At 40.9% G+C, this 26,534-nt stretch overlaps 1 protein-coding gene and 1 long non-coding RNA gene across 4 annotated transcripts in view; one reads left to right on the top strand and one right to left on the bottom strand.

Moving 5' to 3' along the window:
* Nucleotides 1–15,663, bottom strand: part of SYPL1 (synaptophysin like 1) — a 28,920-nt gene extending 13,257 nt beyond the window's left edge. The window contains exon 1 of one of the 2 annotated variants that reach the window (XM_059655708.1): nucleotides 15,481–15,663. In XM_059655708.1, the coding sequence (XP_059511691.1) occupies nucleotides 15,481–15,549 (69 nt within the window). In that variant the 5' untranslated portion in view covers nucleotides 15,550–15,663. The remainder of the gene's footprint in view (nucleotides 1–15,480) is intronic. The other variant, XM_059655706.1, reaches the window with a different exon arrangement.
* Nucleotides 14,567–26,534, top strand: part of LOC132211133 (uncharacterized) — a 28,325-nt gene continuing 16,357 nt past the window's right edge. For both annotated transcript variants that reach the window (XR_009447420.1, XR_009447421.1), the window contains exon 1: nucleotides 14,567–15,150. This is a non-coding gene — a long non-coding RNA (uncharacterized LOC132211133). The remainder of the gene's footprint in view (nucleotides 15,151–26,534) is intronic.

A 26,534-nucleotide genomic window follows, 5' to 3' on the forward strand; every position in this document is an offset into this window, starting at 1 on the left:
GGAAGCACTGAGGGTCCCAAACAAGATGAACCTCATGGGACCCATACCAAGACACATTATAATTGAAGTGACAAACATTAAAGACAAATAAAGAACCTTAAAGGTAGCAAGAGAGAGACAGAAAGTTAGCTACAAAGGAGTTCCCATTAGACTGTCAGTTGATTTCTCAACAAAAACATTTCAGGCCAGAAGGAATTGGCATGAAATATTCAAAGCAATGAAAAGCAAGGAGCTGAATCTAAGAATACTCTACCAAGGAAGGCTATCATTTAAAATTGAAGGCGAAATAAAGAGCTTCCTAGACAAAAAAGACTAAAAGAGTACATTACCACTAAACCAATGTTGCAGGAAATGTTAAAGGGACTGCTTTAAGAAAAAGATGATTTTGGAGAGGAAGATGGGTATAAAGAAGAAAATGGAAATAATTAAGTACCTTCAAAAATAACCTTAACTGTAAATGGGTTAAATGCTCCAATCAAAAGACATAGGGTACCTGAATAAGAAAATATGTGTATATGTCGTGTGTGTGTGTGTGTGTGTGTGTATACAGTATCTACAAGAGACTTACCTCAAAGCAAAAGATTCACACAACCCAAAAGTGAAAGGATGAAAAAATATATTCCATACAGATGAAAATGGAAAGAAAAAAGCAGGAGTAGCAATACTCATATCTGACATAATAGACTTCAAAACAAAGGCCCATAAAAGAGACAAAGAAGGTTACTACATAATATTAAAGGGATCGATACAACAAGAAAATATAACACTGGTAAATATAGAAGCATCTAAAAATATAAAGAATATTCTTGGTGGACTTTAGAAAGAAATTGACAGCAATATAGTCATAGTAGGGGGACTTTAGCACCCTGCTGAAATCACTGGATAGATCTTTTGGAAGAAAAATCAAGAAGAAAACAGAGGCCTTAAACAACACACCAGATCAGGGGGATTAATTGATATTCACAGATCATTTCATCCCAAAGCTGCAGAATATATATTCTTCTCAAGTATACCTGGAACATTCTAAAAAATAGACATGTTAGGACACAAAATAATTCTTAACAAACTGAAGAAGATGGAAATCTTATCAAGCATCTTCTCGGATCACAATGGCATGAAACTAAAAATCAACTATTATTGCCGAAACCGGTTTGGCTCAGTGGATAGAGCGTCGGCCTGCGGACTGAGGGGTCCCAGGTTCGATTCCGGTCAAGGGCATGTACCTGGGTTGCGGGCACATCCCCAGTTGGAGATGTGCAGGAGGCGGCTGATCGATGTTTCTCTCCCATCGATGTTTCTCTCTCTCTCCCTTCCTCTCTGTAAAAAATCAATAAAATGTATTTTTAAAAAAATCAACTATAATAAAAACACAAAAAAACATTCAAATATATGGAGGCTAAGTAGCATGTTATTAAACAATGAATTGGTTACCAATGAGATCAAGGGAAAAAAAGAAACTTCCTGGAAACAAATGAAAACAAACACACAACCACCCCAAATTTCTGGGACACAGCTAAATCAATCCCGAGAGGAAAGTTCATAGCATTGCAGGCCTACCTCAAGAAACAAGAAAAAGCTCAAATAAACAATCTAACCCTATGACAAAAAGAATTAAAAAGAGAACAAGAAAAGCCCAAAGTAGAAGGAAGGAAAAATAAAGATCAGAGTGGAAATAACTGACAGACTAAACACAAACAATACAAAGATCAATGAAACCATGACTAGAAAAGATAAACAAGATTGATGAACTTTTAGCCTGACTCATCAAGAAACAAAGAGGAACCAAATGAATAAAATCAGAAATGAAAGAGGCGAAGTAACAACTGACATCACAGAACTAGAAAGCATTGTAAGAAAACACTTTAAATAACTATATGCCAACAAATTGGACAACATGGGCAAAATGGACAAACTCCTAGAAACATATAATCTTACAAAACTCAATCAGGAAGAACCAGAAAACCTGAATAGGCTGATAACGAGAAATGAAGAAGTAATCAAAACACTCCCAATAAACAAAAGTCATAGACTGATGTCTTCACAGGTGAGTTTTACCAAACATTCTAAGAACAGATACCTAACCTCCTCAAACTATTGTAAAAAAAAACCTGAAGAGGAGAGAAGACTTCCAAGCTCTTTTTAAAAAGCCAGCATTATTCTAATTCCAAAACCAGATATAGACACTACAAAGAAAGAAAATTACAGCAAATATCCTTGATGATTATAGATGCTAAAATCTTCAACAAAATATTAGCAAATTGGATCCATCAATATATCAAAAAGATCATACATCATATACAAAGGTTTACTCCAGGAATGGAAGGCTGGCACAATATTCACAAATCGATGAATGTGATACGTCACAAACAAAGCGAAGAATAAAAATTACATGATCATATCAGTAGGTGCAAATTTGATAAAATCTGGCACCATTTATGATAAATATTTTCAGCAAAGTGGGAATATAGGGATCATACCTCAACATAATAATGACCATATATGACAAACCTACAGCCAACATACTCAACTGGCAAAAACTAAAAGTGCTTTCCTTAAGATCAGGAACAAGACAGGTGTCTGCTTTCACCATTCTTATTCAATATAGCACTGGAAATCCTAACCACAGCAATTAGACAAGAAAAAAAATAAAAGGCATCAAAATTGGAAAGGAGGCTATAAAACTGTCATTATTTGCAGATGGCATGATACTGTACATAGAAAACTCTACAGAATACACCAAAAACCTGCTAGATTTAATAAATGAATTTGGCAAAGTGCTACTGGATACAAATTAACATCCATGAATTGATGTCATTTTTATACACCAATAATGAACTGTCAGAAAGAGAAACTAAAAAAAAATCCCATTTACCATGGCAACAACAAAAAATAAGATACCTAGGAATATACTTAATCAAGGAGATAAAAGACCTGTACTCGGAAAACTACAGGACACTGAAAAAATGAAACAGGAAGACATGAACAAGTGGAAGCATATGCAGTGTTCATGGATTGAAGAATTAACACCATTAAAATGTCCATACTACACAAAGCAATCTGCAGATTCAACACAATCTCTATTAAAATGCTAATGGCATATTTCACAGATCTGGAACAAATATTTAAAAAATTTAAATGGAACCAGAAAAGACCCCAAAAGCCTCAGCACTCTTGAGAATGAATAACAAACTTGCAGGGATCATAATACTCTAATAAAACTATACTACAAAGCTACTGTAACAAAACAGCGTGGTACTGGCACAAGAATAGGCATATAGACCAATGGAACAGAGCAGAGACCCCCCCCCCTCCACAAATTAATCCACACCATTATGGTCAATTAATATTTGACAAATGAAGCAAGAGCATACAATGGAGTAAAGATAGTCTCTTCAATAAATGGTGTTAGGAAAATTGGACAGATATATGCAAAATAAAATGTAACTAGATCACCAGCTTATACCATACACAAGAATAAACTCAAAATGGATAAAAAAACTTAAATTTAAGTCCCAAAATAATAAAAATTCTAGAAGAAAACATAGGCAGTAAAACCTCAGACATCTCACACTAATACTCTCCTAGGGCAATAGAAACAAAGGAGAAAAGAAACAAATGGGTCTGATACACTGTTGAACAGCAGTATAATGCTTTCCCTTCCATGGATCCAGGGCCATAATCAGGATAATAACTATCAAGGGATTCCCCCACACACACCCCCAAGAAGAAATATAAAGAAATGGAATCTAGTTACAGATATAAAGAGCCCGAGGTAATGTCCAGCACATAGTTTGGAGTCTTCAGTTAAGAGTTAATAATTGGTAAAGCCTGGCCGGTGTGGCTCAGTGGTTGAGTGTTGACCTATGAACCATTCTGGTCATTTCACAATCAAAGTATGGTTCAAATTGATTGTTTGTTGTCAGTAGTGATCAGTATTAATGGTTTCAGCTGGTTTTAGAAGCTCAAAATACACCACACCTTCCTGGTCCCACCAAATGCAGAAAATTGTCTTCTTTCCGAAGCAATCTGGCCTTGCAGTCGATGTTGATGGTTGACCTGGATCAACCCATGATTTTGTACATTTGGGATTCTCAAAATAAATCCACTTTCATCACCAGTCACAATTTGATGCAAAAAAGACTTTCTTACGTGCTGCTGAAGCAACATTTTACTGATGACTTTTCGGTTTTCCATTTGTCTTTCGTTCAGTTGATGTGGCACCCATTTTCCTTCCTTTAAAATCTTTCCCATTGCTTGTAAATGATCATAAATTGTTTGCTAAGCAACATTTAATCTTTCTGTAAGTTGTTTTTGAGTTTGACACGCATCTTCATCCAATAATGCTTGTAACTGTTGGTCTTCAAACTTTCTCAGTGGACCTGGACATTCTTTGTCTTTCACATCAAAATCATCACTTTTAAAGCATTTAAACCAGTGTTCACAAGTATCTTGAGATGGAGCATGTTCACCATAAGCTTCCTGAAGTATTCAGCAGCACTTTTCTTCAAAATAAAATAATGAATTGAAACTTCCCACAAATGCTTTTTTTGGGGGGGCACAAAATTCGACATTTTTAAGTGTAAAAAATATCTATGATGTTAACACCTTCAGAAAATTTGACATAGGAAGTTTTGAAGCTTGTTGTCAATACAACAAAACAGCACACATATCAAATCGTATATATATCAACATATGTGTAACTCCATCTATTGAAAAAAATCCGCATTAACCGGTACATCTAGTATATTTCTTTGCCACTTGTGAAATTCATTTCCCATCCCTTTCTATCCCATAAATAACTGAAACTGCTGGTATGAAATTCTATCTGTACAATCCTATCTAATAAAGAGGAAATATGCTAATTGACCCTCATGCCACAAAGATGGTGGCGCCCACAGCCAATAAGTAGGGAATATGCTAATTGACTGCTCCGCCCTCAAAGATGGCAGCACCCACAGCACAAGATGGCGGTGCCCAGCCCCCTCAGCTCCACTGGGGCGGCAGGTGCGCAGCAAGGCCAGGCCCACCTCCAGACAGGTCCAGCCACTCCACATGCCTGCCTCCGGAGACCCCCAGTCCCCTCAGCCCCCCAGCCGCCCAGGGCCAGCCTGAGGCTCAGGTAACCAGGGCCGGCCAAGGCTTGCGCTACCGTCAGTGGCAGCAGCAGAGGTGTGATGGGGCGTTGTCTTCCCTTGATCGCCGGGTCGACTCCCGCCCCTGAGGGCTCCTGGACTGTGAGAGGGGGCAGGCCGGGCTGAGGGACCCCCCGCTCCAGCGCATGAATTTTCATGCACCGGGCCTCTAGTAATAGTAATAATTTAGGGACAGAATGACAACCAGTTTCTCTTAAGGTCAAAAAGGTTCCATACTCATTATGACAGTCTCATGTCACCAGAGAAATAGTTCCACTTATCTTTCTGCCCACCATATCCACACTAGAAACATGGAAGATCACTAATTTAGAGTTAATATTACAGCCTGGTTCTCTAGAACACAGATAGATAGACTACAGTACTCAATGATGTTCAAAAAGGAAACACCTGACCTTCTATTTATACCTACTTTTAGACTTACACAAGAAATAAAAGCTTTATTAAAATTAATATACTACTGAAACCCAATGCTGGCCTCCAGGTCAGAGAGTCATGTTAGTACAGTATGCTGGGTGTCCTGAAGGTATGGAGAATCCCACAACATGGAAGGTTAGACAGTGATACCTTCACCTATTCTTTCCCTTTTAGTATTCACATATTACGATGTGAATGTACCTGGCCAAGTGACTTTACGGAATAAGGTTATCTAGTTTTTACCAAACCTTCAGAAAATGGACAAGTGGCTTAAAATAGCTTCAGAAACTAAACTGATAATACAAAAACTCATGTCCAAAGAGAAAATGGAAGAATTAACACCCTATGTGAACTATACTCGCCAGCCACATTACAAGGTAAAAATGGACTCCACTTAAACAGATGACAAGGTGCCCCAAAAGAAAAAGGAAAATATCAGATGAGTACCTGAAGTAAAGATTTAAAAATATGAATGGAAATTTACCGAGTATGTCATATGCCTTAAGATACTCACATGGTAAAATATGCATCTTATTATAGATGCATATTGGATGCACATTGGGGCTCTGTACATAAAATTTTACAGATAGGGATCCATGATAAAAACAAAAAGGAAAGTTTGATGATTCCTAATATTTTCAGTGAGTTATTTATCCTACAGCCAGAGTCCCAATCTTTACACCTATTCCTAAACCTTGCTCTACACATTAAGGGTTCTACTGGAAACACTGGTACTCATCTAATTTATGCGTGTCTTTTATGTTTCTAGTGCAGGGTCCTCACTGCTATTTGGTTTCATCATTAATCTGATATCATCTACTTAAATCTCTTTCTGTCCAAGGGACAGTTTAGGAAAATGAAATGTATAATTGAAATCTCCAGAAAGAGATCTAAAAATATATTGTATTTAAGTGTTTATGTGCAAAACCAAATGTATCTCTTTTTGCTCTTTTACAAAATCAAATTATCAGTGGGAATAAACTGAAATATTAGCAAAATGTTTTTTCTAATAAATATCTTTAGTAAATGCTTCAGACTTTGACTCATAAAAAAATATACTTTAACTTTAGACTCTAATCTTACTGATTATAAAGGCAAACATGCTGTGATAGTTCATTTTAAAATATATTTTTATTGATTTCAGAGAGGGAGAGGGAGAGATAGAAACATCAATGGTGAGAGAGAATCATTGGTCAGCTGCCTCCTGCATGCCCCCTAATAGGGGTCAAGCCTGCAACCTGAGCATATGCCTTTGACTGGAATTGAATCTGGGACCCTTCAGTCCACAGACTGACACTCCATCCACTGAGCAACTGGCTAGGGACAAATAACCCTTAAGAATTTGGATTATGAGAAATAAACTTGAGTTCTGCTGAAATAAACACTAGACATTTTTTGTTAACTATTATTATATGTTGAAAACATCTTTATGTCACCTCTATTCTCAAACAATTATTAAGCTGAGTATGGAACTAGAAATTTCTGGGGAATCTAAATATACTTTTTTAAAAATCATTTCAGACTACCCTATTATTTTTATATCTTTTGGAGTGAATCAATATCCTGATTGTTGAGCTGTCTGTCTTTGTTGTTGTTATTAATCCTCACCCGAGGACATTTTTCCCCCATTGATTTTTAATTTAATTTATTTTAGAGACAGGAAGGATAGAGACATCAATGATGAGAAGCATTGAATTGACTGCCTCTGCACACCCCCTACTGGGGATGAGCTGCAACCCAGGCATGTGCCCTAACCAGGAATAGAACCCCAACCTTTGGTTCATGGGTCAATGCTCAACCACCAAGCCACACCGGCCAGGCTTCCCATTAATTTTTAGAGAGTGGAAGGGAGGGGGAGAGACAGAGAGAGAGAAACGTTGATGTGAGAGACATCATGGATTGCTTGCCCCCTGACTGGGGGTGTGGAGGGGGGGGGGGGGCGGGGAGCCTGCAACCTAGGTACATTCCTTTGACTGGAATTGAACCTGCAGCGCACTGAGAAAAACCGGCCAGGGCATGGCTGGCTATCTTTGAAGTGAGTCTGTCACTTCACAGAAAGCTGATAGCATTTGTTGCCACTGATATAATTTGAGCTTTTAGATGAAAATAAGTTTTCTTCATGTGCTTTAGGATATTTGATGTAAGACTCAGCTTGAGAGTTTATTTCCCCCCTTTCTACCCCTGTCTAGTGCTTTCATAGTCATCTCCCTGTCTGGTAGTTTTATGGTCATTTCTACCTGGCCTTCTCAGTCCGCCAGCCCACAAACAGCACATTAAGATAGGGCCCCCAAACTACCAACATATGAGAATATTTTAAGTTATTACAAATCCAAACTTTAAGCTGGCAGGCAGGCTGATTCAGGTTTTAGGAGGCTATCTCTCTCTCTCTCTCTCTCTCGCTCTCTCTCTCTCTCTCTCTCCTTCTTTAAGTGCTCAACTTTATGGAAGTCATAAATCCAGACAATAGGTTGAAACTTCTTTCCAGATTTATTTCCCAGCGCTGGGAACAGTTCTTCTCCCACTTGTTTCTGTTCCATTCCTGGTCTCTAATGATGTTTACCTTGTATAACAACAGCAACTCTCAATGAGTGGTCTGAAGACCTCTGGAAGTACCCAAGACTCTTTCAGGGAGTCCATGAGGTCAAAAATATCTTCAAATTTATTACTAAGAAATTATTTGCCTTTTACACTGTATTGACGTTTGCCCTGATTTAAGCAAAGGCATTGGTGGATAAAAACCTCTGGGCTTTGGTAAGAATTAGCAATAACAAACTGTTTTGCACTTGCAGTTAAAAAGAAAAAGCCAGTTTCACTTACAAATGCTTTTGATGAACCAGTAACAATCATTATTTTATAAAATCCTGACATTTGAGTCTTCTTAATATTCTGTGATGAAATAGCATGCACAAATAAAGACTTTCACTGCATACCAAAACACAGCGGTTATCTCCAGGGAAAATATTTAAACAATTGAATTGTATGCTGAACTAGTTGCTTTCTTCCTGAAACACCATTTTTACTTAAAGGATAAGTAATAGACAAAACATAGTTATTCAGACTTGAAACTTTGGCATATAGTTTCCTCAAAAACGAATGAAGTGAGCTTTTCAATTCAAGGAAAACTGGCAGGATTTGTTGCCATTGATGTTATGCAAGCTTCCAAGTGACTTATTACTGTTATTTTAAAATAAATAAATGTTTTTAATGTATCAGGTTAAATTTCTAATATGGTAAATATTGATAGACACAACTTACATAAACAAAAAGCTCCTTCAAGTCTACGATATTTAAGAGCATAAAGGAGTTGAGATCAGTGTTTGAGAACCACTGTATGGAGCATTGGTCTATTATTGTAATTTTCCCTTTTATATTTTATCAGAAATTGCTATTTGTATGTGTGGGGGTGAGGGTGCATGTGCTTGTGTGTTCTGAAAGCACTGACAATACTTATATTTTGTCTATGAAAATGACATCCGACCTACCCCATGAGAGTGCTCATGGTAAATACTAAGAGGATTCTAGGTAGGAAAAACAGAGAGCAGGGGGGGAAAAAAGAGCAAAGGAAGCAGGGTAGGGAAGTGAGTCAATAAGTCTATTAACAGCCGAAACCGGTTTGGCTCAGTGGATAGAGCGCCGGCCTGCGGACTGGAAGTCCCAGGTTCGATTCCGGTCAAGGGCCTGTACCTGGGTTGGGGGCACATCCCCGGTGGGGCTGGGGGATGTGCAGGAGGCGGCTGATCGATGTTTCTCTCTCATCGATGTTTCTGACTCTCTCTCTCTCTCCCTTCCTCTCTGTAAAAAATCAATAAAATATATTAAAAAAAAAAGTCTATTAACAAGTTTTAAGTGTAGAGTGTCCTGGTGGGCACAAAATGATATTTGAAATCCCTTTCCTTCTCTGTAATGGGGGTGGGGGAATAAACACAAATGGCAGGGTTAAGAAAAAGAGAAAGTTGCCGAAAAAGTAGTCTGTGTTACAGACTGATGGCCTAAAAATGTAAAAGTTAAGCAAATGAATAAGGCAAATATCAGTCTATATATACCCCTCTCCCCATAATGCAATACAGTTTATATTTTCTGGGGTGCTCCACTGAGCATATTGTAAACCACAAAATTAGGATGAAACATGGTCCCTATTAGCAAAAATCTTACAGTCTACTTGGGATGTCTAGACTTTAAATATTTTACATAAACTATTATGTATTTCTGAAAGTTTGTGATTTAAAGAAATTGATATATGTAATGCTCCAAGGATTATATGTTTTCTTATGGTTTTTCGCTTCAATTTTCCTGGATAATAACTTATCCCAAGTAATGTTTTTAAAGGCATAAGTATAAAATCAGAAAAAACTTCAAACTTGATAAATGAATCAAGAAGATCCTACTTGTTTTAACTCTTAAGATCTTATTATGAACATACATCTAACAAACAAGAAAATAATTGCTTCAGATAACTTACCTTTTGTTTTTTACGTTTGAAATTTTTGGTAATGTTTTCAATAATTTATTAAAAGACCAGTTATAAACTGGTATCAAAATGACTAAGAACAGACTGTTAAGAGTCCTGGATGTAATAATAATCATGGGATATTGGGTAACTTACTTAATTTCTCTCAACTTCAGTAACATGGAATAACAACCCTCATAGACTGTCAGAGGATTAAATAAGAAAATATGTGTCGAGTCCTAGCACATATATTTTATTTAATAAATATCTAGTTAATAATGAGAATAAAGTTGACCAGCATTGACAAAAATATTCAGAGATGGTTATTAATAATTTTAGAATTATTATGGTTAATTAGTCTGTAATTCCTTAGGTACTCCACAAACAGTATCTCTTCTATAACTGTGTGTGTGGAATTAGAAATGAACATTACCTGGATTCCTTATGGGCTAAACATTTGTTCCGTGTCTACCCTACGCAAGATAGCAGCAAGAAAGGCCAAAACACAGGTGTTAAATATTAAAAGGAGATAATATCATTTTAATGAAAAACTTTTATCTAAATAGTACAGATATCTGACTATAAAGAACCAAATTAAATTTACCAGAGAAATATAAAATACTTTTAAAAAGCTGTTTTTATAAAATTAATCCTTGGCTTTTACTTCGTGTTTAACTCCTACACGTGGGGTATCTATTCTTATCTAAATTTTATATTTTCACCTTGATAGACTGGCTCAAAGCAGGAAAACATGCTGGAAAACAAATGAAAAGCATATAATACTATAACTTGTAAAGTTTAAAATACCTAATAGAAAATAGTGATCTTGAAGGACCAGGAGATATGTATGTCAGACAATTAGTGCTCAATTGTATTCACCATGTCTAGTCTTTTAGAAATACAGCATCTCAGTCCTGGAAAAAACAACTAAAAACTGTTCAAGTACATTATCATCATTCACATATTTATATATTAACTCAGTCATTCCAACAACCCTGTAAAGTATTGATTTTCCCATACAAATGAGACAAAAATTCATCAACTTTTAATGAATTACACAGAGAGAACTAAGAGGCAATGCCACTGCCAGGCACTATAACTAGGGGCCAGGAGTACATAAAAATATAAAAGTAAAAAATATATAAATTCTTTATATAAAATATGGTGGCTGCAGTTTAGAAGCAAAATGAAAAGGCTTCTGCTTCAGCAATTGTATTTTTATTCTGGCAATAAATATTTACTGGGCATCTTGCCTTCATGTCTATGATGCATTCAGATTTGTAATCCTCTGAAAGGTACATATTATCAGGTTATATCTAGTCTAACATCATCTTCTAGAACCTTGCCAGTGATAAGCTGATTTGGAGAATTATTCTTTTAGTTATATGGATGGTAAGCAGTCTTTATCTAGATTTTAGATTTGTAAACTTATTTATTAACTATTTTTAGAGGTAACCCCCTAACACACCTCAATCAATGCCTTGTGAAACTAACAATTCATTCAAAACACATTTGAAAATTCCTACAATGGCCGAAACAGGTTTGGCTCAGTGGATAGAGCGTAGGCCTGCGGACTGAAGGGTCCCGGGTTCGATTCCGGTCAAGGGCATGTACCTGGGTTGCGAGCACATCCCCAGTGGGGGATGTGCAGGAGGCGGCTGATCGATGTTTCTCTCTCATCAATGTTTCTGACTCTCTATCTCTCTCCCTTCCTCTCTGTAAAAAATCAATAAAATATATTAAAAAAAAAAAAAAAGAAAATTCCTAGAATGGACCTTTCTCCTATAGAACCTTGTTTTATCATTCATTCCCTGATGCCAAGATGTTTTTTCTATCCATCTTCCAAACCATTTCTTCTCTCCTTTGATGGTAAAAAGCTGTTGAATATCTAGCCCATATTTAAATTTAAAACCTAGATCCATATATCTATCTGCCTATATGATACCTCTTTATTTGATGTAAAAAGAGACCACAAACTGAATACATCCAAACCCTTATCTTACATCAAAAATCTACTTCTTTTTCTTAGTGATTTAACTTGGAAAATGGTGCCACTATCAGCCCAAGTCAGAAATATGGCAGTCATCTTAAAGTCCTAGTCCTTCCTCTTCTTCACGTCCAGATGTATTCTAATTGCTAAATGTCTCCTCTCTATTCCCACTGCAATTAAAGTTGGGCCCTCATTATTTCTCAAGCAATAGCTTTCCTCTCATTTATGACCTTTCAATCCCCTACACAAAATTAAGGTTTCTAAAAGGCAAATCTAATCATATCATTCACTTGTTTAAAACCCTTGAAGGAGTGAGTCCCTTATGGTAGGAATCCTGGGTTTAAAGAAGCTATCCAATAAAATACCCCAATTCTGTACACTACCCATATCCATTTTCCTAAGGAAAGGGCTCAGAGGGTTAAGAACCATTGGCAGATAGAATAAACTCCACAAACTATCCTGGTAAGCCCTTTGAAATCTTTCAGAATCATCTCAAACCATATCCTCCCTCTCAGTCTATGTTCCAACCAACCCCAAATATAGGTTGTTTCCCCCCCAAAGGTATACACATATTTTATAAAGGCAGTGTTTACTAAAATACATTTTCTCTTCAAAATTGAGCTATCAGCTGTTAAGATATATATACACTTTGGGGGGACACTCTGCTTTAAGTTCTCAAATAGACTATGCTGCTTCAACTTTTCACACCACTGAACGTAAGGTTCCCTTTGCCAGGAAAGTCACTCCCCTGTGAATAAGTACTCATCCTTCAAGTGTTATTTCATCTATGAAATTCTACCTGTTTCCTCTAAGCAATTGATTTGTCTTTCCTCTCACTTACTGCATCTTACCTATACCTATACCTTTATTATAGTATATGTTTGTTTTGTTTTTAAGTTCTCACCGGAGAGTATGTTTTTATTGATTTTCATGTCTTTCTTAATAGTTCATGAGGAAAAGACGGTATTTTATTCATGTTTGTGTACTAGTGCTTAGCACAGCACCTATCCTATCCTATATAATAAAAAGCTAATATGCAAATTGACCAAACAGCGGAACGACCAGTCACTATGACATGCACTGACCACCAGGGGACAAACACTCAATGCAGGAGCTTCCCCCTGATGTTCAGTGCGCCAGAAGCCGGGTTCACAGCTGGCAAGTGCAGCCGCGGTGATGGGAACCTCTCCTGCCTCCACAGCAGCCCTAAGGATGTCCAACTGCCGGCTTAGGCCTGCTCCCTGAGGGCTCCCGGGCTGCGAGAGGGCAGAGGCTGGGCTGAGGAACCCCCTGTTCCACACCAGTGCACCGGGCCTCTAGTATATAATATAAAGTCAAATACTTGTTGAATAAACATTCACCACACCAGCGGTTCTCAACCTGTGGGTTGCAACCCCTTTGGGGGTTGAACGACCCTTTCACAGGGGTCACTTAAATACATCCTGCATATCAGATATTTACATTACGATTCATAACAGCAAAATTACAGTTATGAAGTAGCAACGAAAATAATTTTATGGTTGGGGATCCCCACAACATGAAGAACTGTATTAAAGGGTCGCAGCATTAGGAAGGTTGAGAACCACTGCACTACACCATTAACAAGAAATAATCTTTTTATAAAAAGTTCTCCTATGTAGTAATAAGTTGTTCAAACTAACAATAGTATTTCCTTAAAAAGCTTTAAAAGGATAGTAAAAATATACTGGCTACCAACATTTATCAATTTACTGCTGTTTTGAAATACTAAAAAAAAAAGTTAAGTACATCTATCTTTCTTTTTAAAAAGATAGACCAATAATATAAGCACAAAATACAAACAACTACCTCTTTGTGTAAGTAAAAATTTTAATTTAATTGTAATCCTTAATGAGATTAAATCTACTAGATATGACTTTTTCCAAAACCTTTCTTTTTTTTTTAAAATATATTTTATTGATTTTTTACAGAGAGGAAGGGAGAGAGATAGAGAGCTAGAAACATCGATGAGAGAGAAACATCGGCCAGCTGCCTCCTGCACACCCCCCACTGGGGATGTGCTCCCAACCCACGTACATGCCCTTGACCGGAATCGAACCTGGGACCCTTGAGTCCGCAGGCCGACGCTCTATCCACTGAGCCAAACCGGTTTCGGCAAAACCTTTCTATTTTATTAGCTTTTAGTTAAATGTGATTTTTCGCCTGCAAGTTAAATTTTTACATATTCAATTAATAATTTTCTTTCTATTTAAATCCTGACCGAGGTTTACAGGACCCTAAATGTCTGTGAAATAGGTATTTGTGTGCAATCAGCACGGTTTCAGTTTCCAGAAAACACCCCATGAACCTGGGGGAAAGGGAGGGAACAGGGTGTAAGTAGGAAATCAAATTGAGTTCGCACCAGAGAATCCGAGTCTCTGTGTTACTTAAAAAAACAAACAAAACACCACCCTGGGTAGGCGACTTCAAGCAGCAAATGGAAAGGCCTTCTCTCACAGGGTCAGGGGGAGGGATGTACCCTCTGCCCGCCATACACACAGCCCGCCCGCACACGCGGGGCCGCCGCCCGCCTGCACTGGGCCCGGAGTGCGCACTGGGCCCGGCGGCCGAGGAAACCCCGCGGGGCCGGGTGCACCCGCCGCCTCCTCCGGCGGCCTGATCACCGTCAAGGTCGGAGGAAGCCGCCTCCTCCGACGCTAATGACCGAGCGAGAACTCCGGGAGAGGCCGGAGAGCGGGCCGCGGGCGGTGGCTCTGGAATACTGAAACCTGACGGCGATTCCCAGCAGGTGTTTACGTGCAGCGGGCCGACGAGACGCGTGTTGGTTAAAAGGCCTTTCCAACCCCGTCCCCCTCCCCCCTGCACGCCTCCCGCTACCATCCCCGCCAGCTTCCCGGACCGGGTTATTTTTGTCCATTTTTAACTTGGAGCCAATCTTAGAAACAAGTGAGTGCTCGTCAAATGGGTTCGACCAGGCGCGACTCGCTTTCGAAGGGAGCGGCCTCCGGTCAGCACCGGGCCGGGAAGCACGAGCCGGCCCTTCCGCGGGAGGCGGAGGCGGCGCCGGCCCGGGCGACTCCCGCCCGCCGGGTTTCGGTTAGACCTCAACAGGAAGTTCCCTCTCCCCCGCGGGAAACCGTGAAACACTCCCACGGGGGCACCCAGAGGTGAGCGTCGGTGCCGGAGGCGGCCCCGCCCCGGACCCCGGCCGCCGAGGGGCTAGCGATTCCACGCCGACCGCGCGTCCCCGCCCGGCGCGGGCCCAGGCCGCGGCCCCTCCTGCCCTCCCCGCCCACCCCGCCCTGTCCCGGGAGGTGGCCGCGACTCCGGGTCCGGCACGAGCCGGGCCGCGCCCCCACTCACGGGGCTCCCTGCCTCCCCGCCGAGGGCGTCGGCCGGGCCTGAGACGGTGCCGGTGCGGGTGCGGGTGCGGGTGCGGGCGCGGGCGCGGGCGCGGCGGCGCGATTCCCGGCCTGGCCGGCGCGGGCGGCACTCACCCACTCGAGGACCTTGATGAAGCCGAGCGGCTCCTTGAGCGGGTTGAGGTTGAGCTGGAAGGAGGACATCCTCTGAGGGAAGGAGGGAGAGACAATCAGGACCGCTGGGCGGAGGAGGAGGAGGACCGACAAGACCGAGCAGTCCGGCGGCGAGGAAGGGCAGAAGGGGCGGGCTCCGGGAGGCGGGCCCGAGAGGCCGCGGGGCGGGGCGGGGCGGGGCGGCGGCGGTTGAGCCGCTTCCCTGGGCGCTGGGGCGGAGACTGAGAGGAGCGCTGGCGGTCGGTGAGGGGTGGACAGGGGCTGGGAAGGGGAGGAGCCTCCCTGGGCCGCACCTGGCCGAGCCGGCTGATCCGCTGGCCCACCAGATAGATGTTGGACGCCATGCTGTGTGCGCCGCGCCCCCTTCCCCGAAGCCCAGGCCCCGACTCGCCGCGCTCCGTCTCCTCCGCGCATGCGCCCCCCCCCCCCCGCGTCTGCGCAGCGAGGGTCGCTGCCCTGCGCGAAGTGCGCGGTTCGGGTTCGTTGGGCTCCCAGCTTGCAGCACGACGACCGTCTTCCACCCGCTCCTCTTCAGAGTGCCCAACTTTTTTGATGGATTTATGAAATACTGATAGAGACGAAGCCGCGATTCAAGGCTGGTGTCAGAGGCCTTTTACGAAAATGGTGGAGAGTTATTGCAGAACAACGGCTTGGGGGCGAACCATGATGTAGGTATCTCAGAAGCATGTTCACCAAAACATTCTTACCGAAATTAAGTTTATTGTCCGAGTTAGTATTGGAGTCTGGGTTGAAAATGTAGGAGAAAGGTAATACCTAATAGGAAAAGGCTTGGACGGACAGGCTCCTCCGGAGCCACCCACTCACCTCTCCTGTCCTGTCGTCATGTCCTCTGCTTGGGGCGCTCTTGATGTCCTCCCATAGGAGGCTAATCCTATTCCCCTTTCAAGATTCAGCTTAGGTGACACTTGCCTCCTGGCACCCAGTTATCGGAGGCCCGAGGTAGCGATCTCCTTGTCGGCTTCCCCAGTACCTTGGACTTCTTTGAGGGCTGGAATGGTGGCCGAATGGCGTGTATGGATTGTTAGGTAGTTAACACCATGTAACACCTAAGGAAGGAAGAAAGGATTTAGCACAATAGGATCCCAATATCAACTTCCAAGTACTTGCCTATATACTGTACACAGATTTTCCAAGCACCTATGAATTGGCAGTTTCCTCACCACTGAAGTTATTCTAGAAGGGTTTGACAACTTACTGAAGGTCTTTCTAAGACTAACCCTTTCTTTTTTCAGACCTATTTACCACCTCATTTGCTTCCCAGAGAATGCAGAGAACACATTTCGATTTCCCGGTTAACAGAGACAGTCTTACTCTTCTGTCCTGGCTTGCATTCCTCAGTCCCCCACACAGTGCCTTATGCTCAGTGGGCTAGTGGATGGTTGCAGATTCCTCTTACTAGGTAAGTCAGTGATGCCCCTCGGATAAATCAATAGAAAGTGACCATGCATGGCACCCAGGGCACCTGAGACCACTATAAGCCCTCCTCCAGGTCTTACAACTTTCCTTTCTTTTCTACTTTGTTTCTGTACCTTTCCTCCTGGCACTCAGTTATAGGAGTCCCAAAATAGTGATCTCCTTATAGGCTTCCTTGCAATTCTTTGTATTCTCGTTAGTCCACTTTTCTAAACTTTTACTCCCATTCTGTTGAGGCTTTTTGGGTGGGCACCAGGGGGTAGGTTGTGGATAGTAGTCCTTTTTAGCTTGGGCTTCATATTCACAAAGATTCAAAGTAGACTCCAATGTTATTTCCAAAAGAGATATACATGGCAGATGAGAACGGTGTTGATGTTCTTTTTGCAACATTACTTATGAACTTTAAAAGTCTAACTGTGAATCTATAACTTTAAAAATCTAAAATATACTGTAATTTAGTAACCCAGTTTGGGCATTTCTTTTTTTTTTCCCCATTTTTTGAAAGTCTAAGAAATTGGAATTAGCCAGGCTCTTACTCGACTTCTGAAATTAACTTTCTATTTCCTCTTCTGACTCTAGTTGCTTTTTCTCCTGCTTCTTGTTCATGCCAATTAGTGGAAGGCATGGTTGTTCTCTGAAATCCTTTAGTGCTAGAGTAAACACCTTGAACTTTAATAAGTTCTCTTCCTTGGCCATGTGTCAATATTTTTTAAAAGATAGAGACCACTTACAGTGAGCGGAAGAGTATCAGGTCACTTGTCAGAACTCAATCATAGGATATGGGTGGGCAAAACAAAGCAGGAGGGAGCTACAGCTGTTACCTGCAGTTGCATGTAGCCCAGCACTGCTTCTGTCAGTCAGCTGAGCTCAGGGGAGCTCCTACTCTCCTGAAAAGTAGCTGGTAGTGGCTGGCAGAGCAGGTGAGATCTGATTAGGCAATCAGAGGGGTGTGGATTTTTATTTAAAACTAGTGATCCAGTGCATGGATTCATGCACATTGAAAGGAAATTAATTAGAAGGTGGCCAGGGGGCAGGACTGGGAGAGAAGAGCCCGATACGCCCTGGAGCCAACCTCCCGCAGCCCCTCCCCAGCACCTTCGGAGTGAGCAGGGTCTCCCCAGCAGAGGGGATCCCTCAGGCTGGCCTGTGGGGATCCCGCAGAAACTGGCTCTCCAAGATCTCCTGACGGGTCCCGGAGTGCGAGAGGGCATGCTGCAAAGTTGCTGTCGTACAAGGTGTGGAATGCAAATGCAAGTGTGCAGTAAACCAGATTCGGGGCCAACAGTGCCCAGCAACACATAACCCACGGCCGAGGGTGGAATCGTGCCGCCCTGTGAGGAATCGGGATCCCTCCTCTCTGGTTTCGGAGTGTGTCACCCAAGAACCACCAATGCCAAGTCACTGCAGCTCAGCAGCTCCTGCACTGAGCATCTGCCCCCTGGTGGCCAGTACACGTCATAGCAACTGGTCGGAAGGGAGGAGGGACACTTAGCACATCAGCCATTTATATATATAGACTCAAGGCCTGGTGCACGATTCATGTACCAGTGGGGTCCCTTGGCCTGGCCTGTGGGATCGGGCCAAAACTGGCTCTCCGACATCCCTGAGGGCTCCTAGATTGTGAGAGGGCACAGGCTAAGCTGAGGTACCCCATCAGTGCATGATTGGTGCCAGGGAGGGACACGGGAGGTTGGCCAGCCAGGGAAGGACTGCAGGAGGGCTCCAGGGTGTGTCCGGCCCGTCTTGCTCATTCCCGGTCGGCCAGACCCCAACAGCAAGCCAACCTATTGGTCAGAGTATCCCCTGGTGGTCAGTGCACATCATAGAGACTGGTTGACCAGTCGACTGTCTGCCTCCTGGTGGCCAGTGCATGTCATAGCAAGTGGTTGAGCATCCTTAGCATATCATTAGCATATTACACTTTGATTGGTTGAATGGATGACCAGATGACCAGGCACTTAGCATATTAGGCTTTTATTATATAGGATTGTATTGAATTTTTGGGGGTGACATTTATTAATAAAAAGATATAGTCTTCAAGTATGCAATTCTATAATACATCACTTGTACACCTGTACCTAAAGTTAAGTCTCCTTCCATCACCATTTATCCCCCTTTAACCGTCTTCTACCTCACTCAACCCCCCTTTTCCTCTGGCAATCAACATACTATGGTCTGTGTCTTTGAGTTTTTGTTTTTGTTTTTTTCTTAATCTCATCACCTTTTTCACTCAGCCCCCCAATCTCCTCCCCTCTGATAGCTGTCAATCTGTTCTCTGTATCTATGAGTCTGGCTTGTTTCACTTAGCACAATACAGTGGAACTGGGTTTTCCAATTTAATTCATTCCAGAAGGTTGATGGAGAAGCGATTTGCTAGAAAACCCATTAGAAATAATGTAAATTGAATTAATTTGTTTCAAACCCCCGAAATGATTCCGTTTTAATCTTTCTTATATACAATACATGTCTGATGTACTGTTTATAAACAAACACTTCTTAAATTAATCAAACCAACCCCTACTGGCCTTAAACAAATTACTTTCAGCATTCATTCCAGAGGTGTCTTTTAGGAAGTCAGTATGTGGCACTTTATCAAATGCTTTTTTTGCATCTATTAATATCAGCATGTGATTTTTATTTTTCATTTGGTTTATGTGGTATATCACATTTATTGATTTGCACACATTGTACCAACCTTGCATCCCAGGAATAAATCCCACTTATCATGATGTATGATCTTTTTAATGTATTGCTGGATCCGATTTGCTAATATTTTTTGAGGATTTTAGCATCTATGTTCACCAGGGATATTAGTCTATAATTTTCTTTCTTCATATTTGTAGTGTCTTTTTCTGGTTTTGGAGTTAGGATACTGCTGGCCTCATAAAATGAGCTTGGGAGTGTTTCCTCCTCTTGAATTTTTGGAATATTTGAGGATAGGTTTCAATTCTTTGAATGTTTGGTAAAATTCATGTGTGAGCCATTCACTCCAGAAGTTTCGTTTGCTGGGAGTTGTTGTTTTTATTACTGCTTCAATTTCATTAGTTATAATCAGTCTATTCAGATTTTATGATTCCTCTTGATTCAGTTTTGGAAGATTGCACATTTTTAAGAATTTATGCATTTCATCCAAATTGACCAATTTGTTGGCATATAGTTGTTCATAATATTTTCTTATAATCCTTTGGATTTCTGTGGTGTCAGTTGTTACTTCTCCTCTTTCATATCTGATTTTATTTGGGTCCTCTATCTTTTTTTCTTGATGGGTCTGGTTAAATATTGTCAATCTTGTTTACCCTTTCAAAGAACAAGCTCTTGGTTTCACTGATCTTTTGTGATGTTGTTGTTGTTTTTAGACACTATTTCATTTATTTCTGCTCTGGTCTTTAATATTTCCTTTCTTCTACTCACTTTTGGCTTTGTCTGTTTTTCTTTTTCTGGTACCTTTAAGTGTAAAGTTAGATTGTTTATTTGAGATTTTTTGTTTCTTGTAATGCTATGAATTTCCCTCTTAGGACTGCTTTTGCTGTCTCCCATAGATTTTGGGTTGTTGTGTTCTCGTTTCAATTTGTTTCAGGGTATTTTTTTTCTTTTTCTTTGATCTCATTAGTAACCCATTCATTGTTTAGTAGCATGTTATTTAGCCTCCATGTCTTTGGATATTTTACAAATTTTTTTGTGTGATTGATTTCTAGTTTTATACCATTGTCTTGATATGATTCAGTCTTAAATTCATTGAGACATGTTTCGTGTCCTAATGTGAGGTCTGTCCTAGAAAATGTTTCATTTGTACTTGCACAGAATATGTATTCTGCTGCTTTGGGGTAAAATGCTCTGAAAATATCAACTAAGTCTCTTTCATCTAGTGTTTCATAAAAGGCTGTTGTTTCCTTATTGATTTTTTGTCTGGAAGTTCTATCCATTGATCTCAATAGGGTGATAAAATCTCCAACTCCTTCTGGTACCCCTATAATGTAGATTTTACTAGGCTTCATGGTGTCCCAAAGGCCCCTTAATCTATCCTCATTTTAAAAAAATTCTTTTTGCTGTTCTGATTGGGTATTTTCTACTACCTTGTCTTCCTTATAACTGCACGCCCCCTACTGGGATCGAGACCGCAACCAGGCATGTGCCCTTGACCAGAATTGAACCTGGGACTCTTCAGTACACAGACCTGTGCTCTATCCACTGAGCCAAACCAGCTAGGGCTAGAACTATTTTTTTGACCTCTGTATCTGGTAAATTGCTTGCCTCCATTTCATATAGCTCTTTTTCTGGAGATTTCTCCGTTCTTTCATTTGGACCAGGTTTATTTGTCTCCCCATTTTGGCTGCCTCTGTATTTGTTTTTATGTATTAGGCAGATCTCCTCTGTTCCCCACTCTTGGTAGGGTGGCCTTATGTAGTAGATGTCCTGTGGGACTCAGTGGCACAGTCTCCTTGATCACCTGAGCTGGACGCTCCAGGAATGTTCCTTTGTAAGTTATGTGAGCCTTCCTGTTTGTAATTGAGTCTTGGTTGCTATCGGCCCATTTGTGTGTGGGAAATACTCTCAAGCTGGTTGACTGTGAGGATTGACCTTTACCATAGTGTAGGAGCTTCTGTGCAGGTGCTGGCCACTGAAGCAGAAATTGCCTCAGCAGGGTCTGGCACCCTTTGGATATGTCACTTGAAAAGTAAATTGGATCCTGCTCTGATGTCTGAAGCTGGCCACTAGGTGTGTATATTCTAGGGCCTCTTGGCAGGGACTCTGGTGCAGGTCAATGTCAGACACTGCCTGTGACTTGCTCTGGGCAACAAATTTATCCTCAGTTTGTGGCTGCTTCTGCTGGGCCCAGCATGGGTTTGAGACTCAGGGGGAACACTCCACAGCTGAAATATCCATCCAGAATTTTATCTACTGTCCATGGTTATGTGGCCATCTTTTTTCACATCTCTCCCCTTCTTACCAGTCTCGATGTGGCTTTTTCTGTAAATCTTTGATTATAAGACTTCTTTTCAGCTGGTCTTCAGTTGATTATTCAGGTTAATCTATATTTTAGTTGTAATTCCAGTTTGGTACTAGAAGGAGGTGAGTATACCTTCAACCTACTCCACTGCCATCTTGGATCCTGGGTTGTGAATTTTTTTAAACCTAAATAAGAATGTTTACAATAGCATCTCATTGAAGGCATAACTGTTCAAAATCTGGGAAGAATGTTCAGATGAGTATATCACATTGACTGTAATACTAGTCATTTTCTTATTTGTTCTTCAAATACTGCAGAAAGCCAGAAGCTCTGGGACAACATGTTCCACTTTCTCCCAGGGCTGTTACAGAAAATAATACTTATAATGCAAAATTGTCCTGTTTGAGGTAGTATTATTGAGCCCTATCTAAGGTGTATAATTATTACGAAGTTACCTACATAATTTGTCATTGATTTAGTTTCTCTTTTCTGTTTATAAAACATGTGCCAGGTTATGATACTTGGCATTTAAGGATGTACAAGAGGTCAGAAGGAAGCTGTGTGTAGGCCAATCATATAATTGGCTAGCTATAATATTCTTTTTCATTTCTCAATAGTGTTACAAGATTCTGTTCATTTTTGGGGGGAAGACGAGACTTTGTAATGCATTCTCAACCCATATTTGTCTTTTCTTTTCCTAAAAAGATTGAGTTAAGAAATCTGAGTTTTGCCTTTAAATACAGTTCTTTTATTTTCACCCATGAATTCAACAATCATTTTTTTAGAAAAATCTAAAAATCACTCTAAATTTAGACTTCCAGAAAAATTGTGAAATACAAAGAATTCCTGTGTACACTTCACCCGTTTCCCCTAATGCTAACATTTCTATAACCAAGATACATTTGTCAAAACAAAGAAATTAACATTGTATATTATTGTTAAGTAGACTACAGAATTTTTTTGAAATTTTTTTTTATTGATTTCAGAGAGGAAGGAAGAGGGAGAGAGAGATAGAAACATCCATGATGAGAGAGAATCATGGAATCGGCTGCCTCCTGCAAGTCCCCCACTGGGGATCGAGCCTACAACCCAGGCATGTGCCCTTGACCGGAATTGAACCAGGGACCTTTCAGTTCACAGGCCGACGCTCTGTCCACTGAGCCAAACCAGCTAGGGCGACTACAAAATTTTTAAACTTCATCAGTTGTCCACTAATGTCTTTTTACTGCTTCAGGATTCAATCCAGGATACCACATTTAATCTAATGAGATCTTTTCTGAAGATCTGGTGTCTGTTCCCACAACCTTGGGACCCCACTACCTGTTGCCCTAAGCATAAGTTTGTGGAAGCCAGCAAGCCTCTAGTTCAGGAGTGGGCAAACTTTTTGACTCGAGGGCCACAATGGGTTCTTAAACTGGACCGGAGGGCCGGAACAAAAGCATGGATGGAGTGTTTGTGTGAACTAATATAAATTCAAAGTAAACATCATTACATAAAAGGGTACGGTCTTTTTTTTTTTTTAGTTTTATTCATTTCAAACGGGCCGGATCCGGCCGTCGGGCCGTAGTTTGTCCACGGCTGCAGTTGCTCTGCAGTCCTTTAGAGCTGTGATACAATTCAGTGGTTAACAGCAAATATGTGTTGTCAGACTTCTGGATAAATCCTGCCTCTACTTGGTGACTTGCACCAAGGGGTTTAACCTTCCTAAGTTTCCATTTTTTCATCCCCATCTTTAAGAGAGGAAATGAGAGTTGCGGTGAGGTTTAAATTTTATTATCTTCAGAGATCATATAGAAAAGTGTCTGGTACAGAGCTAAACACTTAGTTAAAGTTACCTGTTATTATCAATGTTCCAGAAACAGTGGGTGGATCTGTCTTCAGATTGGATAGTCAAGCAACAAAGACTCAGTGCTACAGCAAAAAGTCATTTAAAGAAATCAAACTTTTATTTATTATTAAAAGAGAATTAGTGTGCCAATGAAGACTATTTCATTGATAAAAGGAAAGAAATATGAAACTTGGGAGTAGAATTCCAGAAAGCAAATAAAATGCAATATTTAATTACTGAAAGGCATATGGAGCAAAGTTCATGCTAATCCTTTCTGTATGGGTTTAATTTTAATATATCTGTGGCTGAAGTGAGCACAGTTCTCATCACTATTTTAAGCTTAGCTCACATTTGAGCAGAGAGTAAACAGGAAAAAATGTTCTAATTTTAGAGGTTAATTTTATAATCATCATCACAAGTATTATAATTAGGTTTCCAAAGAAATAAGGCTTATTATATAATAACTAATAATAATGTAACTTGTATAGTGTTTGGCATTTTTCAGAGACCTTTCATAGTCATTTTTCTTACGTGACACGTGAGTTAGGGGAGGGTGTATGAAATATGAACCACATTTTGCTGAGTGGGAAGCTCAGTGGGAAGGAAGCACATCAATGAAAGGCCTCACAGAGGAAGTGACACAGCACTGACCCTTAAGTGATTTGAAGGGGGCTCCCCAGATGGACGGAAGGTTCCCAGCAGGGGTGCAGCAGAACGTAGGGTGATCGAGGAGAGGAGAGTTCTTTTGTGGGAACAAATATCTCAATATGTCTGATGCTTTGGGTGAGGGGAGCAGTGTAGAGGCAGGCGAGGCTTTATATGCCAGGCTAGGAGTTTGGACTTGATTCTCTGGCAGCGAGTTTCTTTGAGGCAAAAGAGTAACACGATCAGATTTTATTTCAGGAAAATCAGTATGGCAGTAGTATAGAAAATGAACTTGAATGATCTTTAGCAGGTCGGTTCAAGACAGCTGATATTTTCAAAACCTGTTAACTATGAAATCTCAGGTCCCAGATGTGGTGCCACTGAGCAAGAGGAGACAGCCAGTTTGGTACTAGCAGCACAATACTGCCTGCAACAAAAGCACGAGATTTAGATACAGGAATCGTGGTTCCAGCCCTGGCTTTGTCAGATCTACAATTGTCCTGGAGCATTACCATTTCATTTCCCTTGGCTTACCTCTGTGTAATGAGAGTATTTGTGTGGCACCAACTTTACATATGTTAATTGACATCACTGGAGTACTTCAGACAACAAATCAGGACTTGGAGTGAAGACAAATGTGAAGATTTACAAGCTAGTCCCAGAATCATATCCAGGGGTGGAGGGTTTAGCAGATTGCCTAAGCTATGTAGAAGGGTGGATATGGGGATTGTAGAATCCAATTTTGAGCCACTTCTATCATAAGTAATTATTCCAAGGACTTCCATGTTTTATTGTCTCCCTAGAAAGCAGAGTGCTGCCAAAGATTTAAACAGAGATTTCAAATTTAATACTATATTATACCCAGGTTCTCTCTTGAAGTCAGGTGGGAATAAAATAAAATGTTCACTAGTTGGTTTTGATACCGTTGTAATTAGCTAGTTATTAATAATAGGAAAGGAGCAGAGGGAAAGCCAGATATTATAGGCATGCCATTTGGGCAGCTTTACCAGGAAACTGCAATTCACACTCTTCCTCAGAGAACAATGGCCTATTCCTTGCAAAACATTGGGGGAAGGGATTCAACAAAGAGAAGATAGACACATGCGCAGTAAAGTTGGAAGGTCTACTCTAGGATACTTGCCTGTCAATCATACCAAGGGGCAGAGATGTTTGGCCAGATTGGGTGTGGCCACTGCAAGGGCGTAAACATTTGGGAATACAGAATCCCTAAACAGAGGAAGTCTCTCCCTTGTCTCTTGCTCTTGTTGCTCAGGGCGTCCGTGTTCTCTTGCATTTGCCCGTGTGGCCCAGGGCCATGTGGACCCCCACATGCCATGGACTGATGGACTGCAGTGGGGAACACAAGCTAAGCTAGCCTGATGCTGTATAGGACCTGGCTCCAAATGGAAAGAAAACTCTGCACTGGCTCTGATTTTAGCTCTGCTGAAACCCCAGTTACACTTCTATGAAATTCTTATTCCAGCAGTACCCCAAGAATCCCACTTTTACAAGCAACAGGAGGAGGGGAGGGGAGACAAGCCCCTCTCCTCTCCTGTAGCAGTTTGTTTATTCTACTTGCAAGCACAAAGAATTGACTTCCTGCCAGGGAGAAAATGGTGTGGTGGATCTGGACAGCAAATGGCAGATGAAGTGCTTTGTTTTTAACATGCTGGACAGGATCTCCCCAGGATCTGAACTTCCTGTATTTAACATAGGAAACCCAAAAAAATGCACAATAGCCTTTCCCTCTTGATTCCGGCCCTGTAAATTTTGTATCAGGAGCACCGTGATTTTCTGAGTGACATTGTAGCATTTATTAAGAGAAAATAGATCACCAAAGATAACCACTTTTAATGTGGACCAGTTACATGCCCAGGAAGTGTATTCAGAGAGAGAGGGGGAGAGAGAGAGAGAGAGAGAGAGAGAGAGAGAGAGAAAATCTTCTAAGATGATACAAAGAGCGGAAATAAAGAAATGCTTGAATAGAAGCTGGCCAGGAAAATTCTGATGCTGATGAAATGATGGCAATGAAATGTATTTATAATTTTTCTAGGGAGCAGAAGGAAGTATTTTATACAGTAGCTTGGTTTCTAGAAAGTTAACTGTAAATGTAATTTTTGCAAATAGGATTTCACTTTAATATACTTTAGGAGTTGGCCA

Source organism: Myotis daubentonii, chromosome 10 (assembly GCF_963259705.1).
Source record: "Myotis daubentonii chromosome 10, mMyoDau2.1, whole genome shotgun sequence".
Taxonomy (NCBI): domain Eukaryota; kingdom Metazoa; phylum Chordata; class Mammalia; order Chiroptera; family Vespertilionidae; genus Myotis; species Myotis daubentonii.